General features: G+C 46.2%; 1 protein-coding gene across 1 annotated transcript in view; it reads right to left on the bottom strand.

The window, feature by feature from the left end:
- skap1 (src kinase associated phosphoprotein 1) overlaps positions 1–11,850 on the bottom strand; it is a 504,878-nt gene extending 493,028 nt beyond the window's left edge. Inside the window, exons 1-2 of the mRNA XM_085966146.1 lie at positions 11,370–11,850; positions 11,186–11,246 (exon numbers count right to left, since the gene is read on the bottom strand). Of these exons, the coding sequence (XP_085822272.1) occupies positions 11,186–11,222 (37 nt within the window). The 5' untranslated portion in view covers positions 11,223–11,246; positions 11,370–11,850. The remainder of the gene's footprint in view (positions 1–11,185; positions 11,247–11,369) is intronic.
- Between the last annotated feature and the right edge of the window lie 299 nt (positions 11,851–12,149).

A 12,149-nucleotide genomic window follows, 5' to 3' on the forward strand; every position in this document is an offset into this window, starting at 1 on the left:
CAGCGAACATAAAAACTGACTGTAAAAGTTTCTATAGATATGTGAAGAGAAAAAGATTGGTGAAGTCAAGGGTAGGTCGCTTGCAGTCAGAATCAGGGGAATTTATAATGGGGAACAAAGAAATGGCAAACCAATTAAATACATACTTTGGTTCTGTCTTCACAAAGGAGGACACAAATAACCTCCCAGAGATGTCGGGGAACATAGGGTCTAATGAGAGGGAGGAACTGAATGAAATCAGTATTTGTAGGGAAATGGTGTTAGGGAAATTGACGGGATTGAAGGCCGATAAATCCCCAGGGCCTGATAATCTACATCCTAGGGTACTTAAGGAAGTGGCCCTAGAAATAGTAGATGCATTGCTGGTCATCTTCCAAAATTCTATAGACTCTGGAACAGTTCCCATGGATTGGAGGGTAGCTAATGTTACCCCACTGTTCAAAAAAGGTGGTAGAGAGAAAACGGGGAATTATAGACCGGTAAGCCCGACGTCAGTAGTGGGGAAAATGCTAGAGTCCATTATAAAAGATGTAATAGCAGAACACTTGGAAAACAGCGATAAGATCGGACAAAGTCAACATGGATTTACAAAAGGTAAATCGTGCTTGACTAATCTACTGGAATTTTTTGAGGATGTAACTGGTAGAATAGATAAGGGAGAACCAGTGGATGTGGTGTATTTGGACTTTCAGAAGGCTTTCGATAAGGTCCCGCATAAGAGATTAGCGTGTAAAGTTAAGGCACATGGGATTGGGGGCAGGGTACTGAATTGGATAGAGAACTGGTTGGCAGACAGGAAGCAAAGAGTTGGAATAAACGGGTCTTTTTCCTGAGTGGCAGGCAGTGACTAGTGGGGTACCGCAGTGATCGGTCCTAGGACCCCAGCTATTTCACAATATATATATATATATAAATGACCTAGACGAGGGAACTAGATGTAATATCTCCGAGTTTGCAGATGACACAAAGCTGAGTGGGCGTGTGTGCTGTGAGGAGGATGCCGAGAAACTCCAGTATGATTTGGACAGGTTGGGTGATTATACTGCATCTGCCATGCATCTGCCCAATGTGGATAAATGCGAGGTTATCCACTTTGGTGGCAAAAACAGGAAGACAGATTATTATCTGAACGGCAATAGATTGGGAGAAGGGGAAGTGCAACGAGACCTGGGTGTCCTTGTGCACCAGTCGCTGAAGGCAAGCATGCAGGTGCAGCAGGCGGTTAAGGCGGCAAATGGTATGTTGGCCTTCGTAGCGAGAGGGTTTGAGTACAGGAACAAGGATGTCTTGCTGCAGTTGTACAGGGCCTTGGTGAGACCACACCTTGAGTATTGTGTGCAGTTTTGGTCGCCTTATCTGAGGAAGGATGTTCTTGCCATGGAGGGAGTGCAGCGAAGATTCACTAGACTGATACCTGGGATGGCAGGAATGACGTATGAGGAGAGATTGAGTCGATTGGGCTTGTACTCACTGGAGTTTAGAAGAATGAGGGGATCTCATTGAAACTTATAAAATTCTAACAGGACTAGACAGACTAGATGCAGGAAGGATGTTCCCGATGGTTGGGGAGTTCAGAACCAGGGGTCACAGTCTAAGGATAAGGGGTAAGCCATTTAGGACAGAGATGAGGAGGAATTTCTTCACCCAGAGAGTGGTGAACCTGTGGAATTCTCTACCACAGAAGGCAGTTGAGGCCAATTCATTAAATATATTCAAGAAGGAGTTAGATATATTTCTTAAGGCTAAAGGGATCAAGGGATATGGGGAGAAGGTAGGGACAGGGTACTGAGTTTGGATGATCAGCCATGATCTCATTGAATGGCAGAGCAGGCTCGAGGGGCTGAATGGCCTACTCCTATCTTCTATGTTTCTATGCTCAACTATTGTCTGCTGGGGTCCCTTCTGTGAGAGCCTTCATTCTACATCAAATAGGGAAAATGTATTTAGCGACTTTTTTTTGCTAAACCGTGTCAATACTAGCTTGAGCTAAGTGTAGCTGAAAAAAGTTAGATACCTTGGCCTAGAAATTGGGTATAGCCCCGCTTGGGGCGTTAGAATTGGCGCAGCGCAAAGTTTATAGCCAGATGCAACTTATCGCCACCTGGCGCGATATTGGGTTGCATCGCCCCTAAAGGTGATTGAGGCGCGAATTCAGGCGTTACACGGGACTACTAAGGCGCTAAATTTCCGGCGCAACCCAATATCGGAGCGGACGGGCGCAGCGCAGGTGCTCTCAATTACCGATGACCACGAGACTTCCAGGCGCCGGCCAGCTCTTAAAGGGGTGGGTCAGTCAGCTTCAGCATCCACACTCTGCGCCTTGCAGGCCTCAGAATCGGCGCAGGCCCTTCTCTGGCGCTAAAAACTTGGACCAGATGGAGAAGGTGAGACAGAGAGCAGAGCGCTTCACCAATGAGGCTCTGGAGCAATTGGTGGCCGCAGTGGAGCGCCGGCGAGATGTTCTCTACCCAGACAATGGCAGGAGGCCGAATCATAAGGACTACCGACGAGCTTGGAGGGATGTATGCCAGAGGGTCATCTCCAGCAGCATGGTGACCAGGAGCCCTGTCCAATGCAGAAAGAAATTCAACGACCTCACTCGGATCGTGAGGGTGAGTGTTGTTTCTGCAAACTTCTGCATCCCTTCATTTGCACCTGACTTTATGGCTACAGGGTGGGCTGTGCCCCATTGGCCATCTGCCAGCAAGCACCCATGGCCCTTTCTGGGCACACACATGCACATTTGACTCAAGGCGTCATGTAAGGGCTCTTCCACCACGGGGGGCATGAGATGATCACTCAGGGCATCATGTAACATAACTTCCCCTCCTTTCCCCTGCAGTCCAAGCTGGCGAGGATTGGCAAAGACCAGCTTCGCACCGGTGGAGGACCTCCACAAGTGGTCACTCTCACGGATCTCGAGGAGAGAGTCCACCAGATTCTTGGAGGACGTCAGAGTGGTCCTGTAACCACTGCAGCTGCCGACCCCATTGTCGACAGCGATGGTAAGGTTCTCACCTTTTACAACTGTCTCCTTCCACTTGTTCCCCCTGCCAGCATGCCTTCTCACTGTGGACCCATGTCATAGCCTTGCCGCAATCTGGCATCCCTTGCTGCCAAGCTGTCCTTTTGCTAAAGCCACTCTTCCACCTCCCTGCTTTCAGATGCTGCATCACCAGCTCGGGAGCCGGGCCCTCAAGCAGCCAGTGCCAGTGTCTCCGAAGGCTCAATGAGAAAATTACTGTCCAACAGAAGGTCAGCAACTCTCTCCAACAATGATCAGAATGGCCAGCCCAAGTGGCTGCAGCTTTTATACGAGGATCGCACACTCTTAATAGAACCCACCCAATTTTCCTTCCGCTGAAATTCAGGGAAGTAAAGTTGGGCAGATTCTGTTAGGGGCATGCAAACTGCCCATCCAGAATTTTCTTCCTACTCAATGCCCAGGTGATAAAAGACAGATATCTACTCCATTATTCTCATGCCAGAACCATCAAGGTAGCATTGTTGTAGGAAAACTTCAAAAAAGGCATTGACCAACTGCCAATGTCTGCATATTCTCTTATTAGCATAGAATATAAACATCTCCTACCCAATACAGTATATCCTTGTTGACAGCTCTTTATTCAGAGGCTTTAATGTGGTTTGGAATATATCCTGTAGCCCACCCCTCCCCAGCCACACACACACACATCTTTAGTTCAATTTGTGGAATTGATTTGGACTTTGTGGGCCAACATAGGAATTGCAGAGAGAGAGAGAGAGAGAGAGACATTGCAGAGGGCAGGGGGGGGAAAAAGAGAGGAGTGCAGTTGTGGTAATTATTGGAAAAATAATGTATTGATTGTGAAATAAGTTCACCTCGGAGTCAAAAGGTCATGAGTTCAAGTCCCACTCCAGAGATTTCAGCACAAAAATTCAGGCCGACACTCCCAGTGCAGTACTGAGGGAGTGCTGCACTGTTGGAGGTACCGTCTTTCGGATGAGGTGGACGTAAAAGATCCCATGGCATGATTTTGAAGAGGAGCAGGGGAGTTCTCCCCGGTGTCCTGGCCAATATTTATCCCTCAACCAACATCTGGTGATTGCCACATTGCTGTTTGTGGGATCTTGCTGTGCGCAAATTGGCTGCTGCGTTTCCTATATTACAACAGTGACTACACTTCAAAAAAGTATGTCATTGGTTGTAAAGCGCTTTGGAACATTCCTGAAGTTGTGATAGGCACTATATAAATGCAAGTCTTTCTTTGCTATTTATTCTTGTAGAAAGTTTTTTTAAAAAAACGCAGCGAACTTGAAAACGTCGCAGATAAGCAGAGCAGGCTGATTACGTCACCTCTTGCGAACCTTGCTGCTCGAGAAGCTAATTAGATCACCTGGGTTATCCCACAGTAAATGTCCAATTAATTAGAGCTCTGAAAATTATTATATCGGGTAAATACAGCATTGGTCACTACATTTAGTGCTAGGAACTGGCTTCAGGCCAAGAACCAGACTGACAGCATATGGCCAGGATATCCTTAACCCTTCACCCCCGCCATGTTGTTAGGCCAGCACCCACCCACGCCACAAAACAGTGGAGGGAACAGACAGACCCGCATTTCTATAGCGCCTTTCACAACCTCAGGATGTCACGCGCTTTACAGCCAATGAAGTACTTCTTTCAAAGTGCAGTCACTGCTGTAGTGTAGGAAACACAGCAACCAGTTAGCACACAGCAAGCAATAAAAGTGATCAGATCATCTGTTTTTAGTTGTTGGTTGAGGGATGTGTTGGTGGGTGTGTGCCTGCATTGGGGAGGGAGGGAAGGAAGGAGAAAGAGAATGTAGGTGTATGAAAAATTAGATGAGTGACACATTACGAGTGCATAATTAAATGAGAAAGTGCACAAAATGGACGAGGGATACAAATTGTCAGTCATAATGAAAGCAAGATAAAGAAACAAAAAAGAGAGGCTAAGTCACTAAGCAACTTACATGAAGGCAGAGAGATTTGATCAGTGTTAGGTTTAAATTAAATGCCGGTGTTCTGCTCCCTCAGCCCACCGAGCCTCTTGCCGTACAGTCAGCAAGCACTCAGCTCACCCCCACTACTCTAAAATAAGTGTTTAGATGAAGTAGCCAGCATGTGGAGCATACTCCAACTGCACAAGTAGTCGTTACAGTAACCAGCTGGAAACTTCCCTCACTTCTTTAGGCAGATTGAGACAGAACATCACCAACACTTCAAAACATTCTGGCGAGTTTCCTGTCAACAAAAAAAGCACATAGCCCCTGAATTACCACAAACACTACAAGATAGTATCTGCAGATTACGTTTTTTTTTTCCAAATCACACGAGTCATCGTACTAGTCACTAAAGAAAAATCTATTTCCATGACACGTGTATCTGATTTGGCTCAATTTTCATGGACAACAATTTGTCACAACAGGTAGGAAATGTAATATTAATGAAACACCATTAATGATGCAGGAAACATCAATCAAAATTAGCAGCAACTAAACACCTGCCAATGAATCAAAAGCAAGGAGAATGGGACCCAATAAAATCAATTGAAGTTTTTCCACAAACTTTTTTTCCATTTTGTCACTCACCTCATAAGGCAGTAATAAAAAGTTTGTAACACAAGAGAATCAATAATTAAGTAACCAATAAGTAATTTAATAGCACCATTAAAACATACCGATACTTGTGCTGTGTATTTGAATCGTGTATGCTTTTTGTGGGAGCTTGCTGTGCGCAGATTGGCTGCCAGGTCTCCTACATTACAACAGTCAGTCATGGCTCAGTGGGCAGCACTCTTGCCTCCGAGTCAGAAGGTCGTGGGTTCAAGTCCCACTCGAGACTTGAGCACATAATCCAGGCTGACGCTCCAGTTCAGTGCTGAGGGAGCGCTGCGCCGTCAGAGGTTCCGTCTTTCAGATGAGGAGATGTTAAACCGAGGCCCCGTCTCCCCTCTCAGGTGGACGTAAAAGATCCCAAAGCACTATAGCAAAGAGGAGCAGGGGAGTTCTTCCTGGTGTCCTGGCCAATATTTATCCCTCAATCAACATCTAAAACAGATGATTGGGTGGGTGATTATCACATTGCTGTTTGTGGGAGCTTGCTATGTGCAAATTGGGGCCGCGTTTCCTATATTACAACAGTGACTACACTTCAAAAACACTTAATTGGCTGTAAGGTACTTTAGGATGACCAGAGGTCGTGAAAGGCGCGATATAAATACAAGTCTTTCCCCCCTCCAGTGGCCTACACTTCAGAAGTATGCTTTGGGACATCCTGAGGTTGTGAATGCAATTTCTTTCTTAAATGAACATGTCAGAGGCCTGTCCCCATGTTCAATGCCTGGGACTCGGGTTGTGCCTCATTGAAGAGGTTAAAGCCAAATAGCAGGTGCTCAGCGTGTCACACTTGTTCACTACAACTCCCAGAATGCATTAGTGCCAATGTGCCTGTCACACCGATTGACTTTGGAAATGAAGTTGGTTCTTTATCAGGCAGACCATCCTCTCCGCCAGCTTACTACCCAAACAGTCAAAGTGAAAATTACCCCAACTGTGTTCCCGGTTGCCAGTAAGCAGGCAACACCCCAATTTTAAATTTCTGCATCCACTGTGCTCCCCAATCTTCCCCCTGGACACCTTGTCGGAATGAGAACGTGCTAAATATCAGACTCATATTCCAGACTGATCAACTCCACCGGACACCTGCTCGTCACATATTACTCCGCACTTCATGATTCAAAGTATCAGAAGTTATAAAAGGCAATCATTTCATGCTTTCCCCCCCATCCCCTTTACAAGCATCTTCCAATCTGCAAACAGCAAAGTAGTGGCAGATACAAAAAATGTAATTGTGGAATGTTAGTCTTTATTTCTAGGGGGCAGGAATACAAAAGGGGCTGAAGTGATGCTTCAGCTGTAGAGCTCTGGTTAGACTCCATCTGAAGTAACTGCATTCAGTTCTGGGCCCCGCACCTCAGGAAGGATATATTGGCCTTGGAGGGGGAGCAGCGCAGATTCACCAAAATGATACCAGGGCTAAAAGGGTTAAAATACGAGGACAGGTTGCACAGACTGGGCTTGTATTCCCTTGAATACAGAGATTAAGGGATGGTTTAATTAAAGTGTTTAAGATGATTAAAGGATTTGATTGGGGAGATAGAGAGAAACTATTCTCTCTGGTGGGAGAGTCCAGAACAAGGGGGCAGAACCTTAAAATTAGAGCCAGGCCATTCAGGGGTGATGTCAGGAAGCACTTCTTCACAAAGGGTTGTGGAAATCTGGAACTCTCCCCCCAACAAAGCTGCTGAGGCCAAGGGTCAATTAAAAATGTCAAAACTGAGATTAGGTTTAGGGTTACGGTACCAAGGTGGGTAAATAAGATACAGATCAACCATGATTTAACTGAATGGTGGAACAGGCTTGAAGGGCTGAATCCTGGTCCTATGTACTCTAGCATCAGCCTGCGTTTTTTTTTATTCGCTTATGGGATCTGGGCGTCGCTGGCAAGGCCAGCATTTATTGCCAATCCCTAGTTGCCCTTGAGAAGGTGGTGGTGAGCCGCCTTCTTGAACCGCTGCAATCCGTGTGGTGAAGGTACTCCCAGTGCTGTTCGGTAGGGAGTTCCAGAATTTTGACCCAGCGACGATGAAGGATCGGCGATATACTTCTAGGTCAGGATGGTGTGTAACTTGGAGGTGGTGGTGTTCCCATGCGCCTACTGCCCTTGTCCTTCTCGGTGGAAGAGGTCACAGGTTTGGGAAGTGCTGCCGAAGATGCCTTGGTGAGTTGCTGCAGTGCATCTTGTAGATAGTACACACTGTAGCCACGGTACGCCGGTGGTGGAGGGAGTGAATGTTTAAGGTGGTGGATGGGGTGCCAATCAAATGGGCTGCTTTGTCCTGGATGGTGTCGAGCTTCTCGAGTGTGGTTGGAGCTGCACTCATCCAGGCAAGTGGAGAGTATTCCATCACACTCCTTACTTGTGCCTTGTAGATGGTGGAAAGGCTTTGGGGAGTCAGGAGGTGAGACACTCGCCACAGAATACCCAGCCTCTGACCTGCTCTTATTGCCATAGTATTTATGTGGCTGGTCCAGTTAAGTTTCTGGTCAATGGTGACCCCCAGGATGTTGATGGTGGGGGATTTGGCAATGGTAATGCCGTTGAATGTCAAGGGGAGGTGGTTAGACTCTCGCTTGTTGGAGATAGTCATTGCCTGGCACTTCTGTGGCCCAAATGTTACCTGCCACTTATCAGACCATGCCTGAACGTCATCCAGGTGTTGTTGCATGTGGGCATGGACTGCTTCATTATCTGAGGAGTTGTGAATGGCGCTGAACACTGTGCAGTCATCAGCGAGCATCCCCATTTCTGACCTTATGTTGGAGGGAAGGTCATTGGTGAAGCAGCTGAAGATGTTTGGACCTAGGACACTGCCCTGAGGAACTCCTGCAGCAATGTCATGGGGCTGTGATGGTTGACCTTCAACCACCACAACCATCTTCCTTTGTGCTAGGTATGACTCCAGCCAGTGGAGCGTTTTCCCCCCCGATTCCCACTGACTTTAGTTTTACTCGGGCTCCTTGATGCCACACTCAGTCAAATACTGCTTTGATGTCAAGGGCAGTCACTCTCACCTCACCTCTGGAATTCAGCTCCTTTGCCCATGTTTGGACCAAGGCTGTAATGAGGTCAGGAGTGAAGTGATCTTGGCAGAACCCAAACTGGGCATCAGTGAGCAGGTTATTGGTGAGTAAGTGCCGCTTGATAGCACTGTCGATGACACCTTCCATCACTTTGCTGATGATTGAGAGTAGACTGATAGTTGTAGCTGTACTGAAACAGCTTGGCTAGAGGCGCGGCTAGTTCTGGAGCACAAGTCTTCAGCACGATAGCCGATTAGACTCTGACTAACCTGAACATGTGTATACTTATAGTAATGTTGTCCCCTTGGCAGCAGAATAATACATTGTGTACTACTTGAGGAAATGGTCCCATTAATTTAAAAAGAGCGCATCATCTGACTTAGGATAGTTATAAAACACCATTTAGCTAATGCTTCAGATGAATTCTGATCAAGGTTTGCTCTTAAAACATTAGCCCATCATTCTCTTTCAGAGCAACTGACCTGCTGCATATTTCCAGCATCCACGGCTTTTCTTTATGTTCAAAAATATAGAATCGTCTGGCGATTGGACTGATTCAATAGCCCACAAGGGAAATGTTCAGACTTCAGTGTGGGGAAATCCTCTAAATACTGACACCATCCCATGGACAATCCCTTTCTCAACTTCAGAAAAGTAAAAGGTCAACTACCCAAAAGGTAAACAAAGCTAGTAGACAGCAACAGAATATCTCAATAAGTCAACCAATAACAAAGCATAGAATACAGAACTCTTGCACCACTGTGCCCATGGGACAACATCCATGCCATTGCACAGACCCCACCAAGTCAATCAGGGACTCCAAGCAGATATAGTGGAAGGACACATACGCAATGGTAATAGCCGATCTCTGATCATGTTATCACCTGCTTTTACGTTACTTTAAAAAAATATATAAATGCAGAATGTTGTTGTGATCTGGAATGCGCTGCCTGAAAGGGCGATAGTAACTTTCAAAAGGGAATTGGATAAATACTTGAAAAGGAAATGTTTGCAGGGCTATGGGGGAAGAGCAGAGGGGAGTGGGACCAATTGGAGAGCTCTTTCAAAGAGCCGGCACAGGCACGAAGGGCCGAATGGCCGCCTTCTGTGCTGTATGATTCTATGCAAACATGCCTTTTCACAATCGCACCTGTGCAAATTTGACACCAGATTAAGTAGGTCACATTTAGTATCATTGTCTAGCAAAATGTAGGGCCTCCGAACTCAGCCTTTACAAGGGGACATTCATCAGGCAAATGCCTCTCCAACTGGTGATCAATTAACCATTTGGGCTACTGGCCAAATCCATCACCAAACAGGATTCCACTGTGTAGTTACCACACTGCACATACCCTAGGGATATTAAATTTTTATCCTTGTTTTCAATCCCCTCCATGGCCTCACCCCTCCCCACCTATGTAACCTCCTTCAGTCCAAGAACCCTCCGAGATCACTGCTCTCCTCCAGTCCTGGTCTCTTGCGCATCACCAATTTTCTTCGCTCCACTATCGGTGTCCGTGCCTTCAGCTGCCTGGGCCCAAGTTCTGGAATTTCCTCCGCCTTGCTACCCTCCTTTTTGACCAATCTTTTGTTCACCTGTCCTAATATCTCATGTGACTCAGTGTTGCTCCTGTGAAGCACTTTGGGGCATTTTACTACATTAAAAAGGTACTATATAAATGCAAGTTGTTGTAGGGATGTCCTCGTTGATTGCTGGCCCCAGTTTGAAAACTTATACCGAGGCAGAAAATATTGATTGCCAACCGTGTCCCCAATAGAGCAGGTGACCAAAAGCTTGGTCAAAGAGGTAGATTTAAAGGAGGGTTGCAAAGTGGAGGGGATTCCAGAGCTTTGGGCCTAGGCAGCTGAAGGCACATCCAAATATGGTAGAATGAAGAAAACTGGGGGATGCGCGAGGCGCCAGAAGGAGAGCAGCGATCTCAGAGGGTTCTTGGACTGGAGGAGGGCACAGGGGGGAGGCGGGCACACAGAGTCAAGGGGCGAGGCCATGAAGGGGTTTGAAAAGGAGGATAAGAATTTTAATATCTCTAGGGTATGTGCAGTGTGGTAACTACACAACCAACAATCCTGTTGGTGATGGATTTGGTCGTGCCCCCAATACGAGAGCCCATGCGACTTGGTCAAACTATCAGCATTGAATAGTGACCCTGTTGGGACCATTTTAATGACAATTTTCACCCAGCATCAACACACAAAAGGTGAAAGAAAAACACTCGGTTGAATTTCTTCTTTTAAAAAAAAACATTTACACCGTGTTTCCGGAAGGCAAGGGACGAGGAAAGCCAAGGTAGAAAGTTTAAACCCAACCAAAAAAAACGTGTTTGTCTCTCTCAAGTCATAAATTAGACCGCCCCCTCCCCCTCGAAAAAATAAATTATTAAACAAGAAGTCAGCCTTTCGCCCCCCATCAAGGTGAAGATTGTTTCTAGTTGAAGAGATACAAGTAGGAGCGCTCGGTCTCTCTGTTCCGGAGAATGATTAGAACATGAATTAAAGACTCAAGATTATTATGTTACCTTCCAAAAGTCTCCTTATTTCCTCGGGGATGGCCATGGTTCAGGTTCCGTGTGTCCGGAGCTGGTGCAAACGGAAAAGAACAGTGGTTACTTTTTTTGTGTGTATATTGCGAGAAAAGTAAAGGAAATAGAGATCTATTTTTAAAAGGGCGCGAGAGGGTTAAGGACTGCAACAGTCACTAACCTTGGCAGCAAGCTGGGTTCGATATTAATTTTTTTTAAGTGCTGCTCACTCAGTGTTGGGCCCTCGTGTATTTGCAGGTGTGTCTGCAAACGATCCGATGCAAAATGCACCACTTAATAAAACCGGAATTGGCAGATCCAGCCGTCTCAGACTCGGCGAGCGAAATTATCCTCTTTAAAGGGACACTGTCTTCGTGGCAAATGTTCAGCAAAATGTTTTCTCTTGCATGCCAAAAGGATGCAAATTATGCAGGAAGTCCTTTGTATTTGAAAACTCTGGCTGCTTTACTTGAAAGGAACAGCAGCAATTTGCATTTATTTCACGCCTTTAAGGTAGTTTCGCAGGATTTGACACCGAGCCACGTAAGGAGATATAATTGCAAAATACTGCGGATGCTGGAAATCTGAAATAACAACAGAAAATGCTGGAAATACTCAGCAGGCCAGGGCAGCATCCGTGGAGAGAGAAACAGAGTTAACGTTTCAGGTCTGGGACCCTTCATCAGAACTGGAAAAAGCTGGAGATGTAACAGATATTAAGCAGGTGCAGAGACAGGGAGGGGGGGGGGGTTTAGGAGGGGAGGAAGAAATAGAAAGAATATCCTGTACTTTTGTAAGAGGCAGGAAAGATAAAATGTTGCAAATGGGAATGGCAAAAATCATACTGCATGAAAAATGGGGGCAGGGATAATTATCTGAAATTGTTGAACTCAATGTTGAGTCCGGCAGGCTGCAAAGTGCCCAATCGAAAGATGAGGTGCTGTTCCTCGAGCTTACGTTG

Source organism: Somniosus microcephalus, chromosome 24 (assembly GCF_052327205.1).
Source record: "Somniosus microcephalus isolate GS21.2 chromosome 24, FLI_Smic_1.0, whole genome shotgun sequence".
Lineage (NCBI taxonomy): Eukaryota > Metazoa > Chordata > Chondrichthyes > Squaliformes > Somniosidae > Somniosus > Somniosus microcephalus.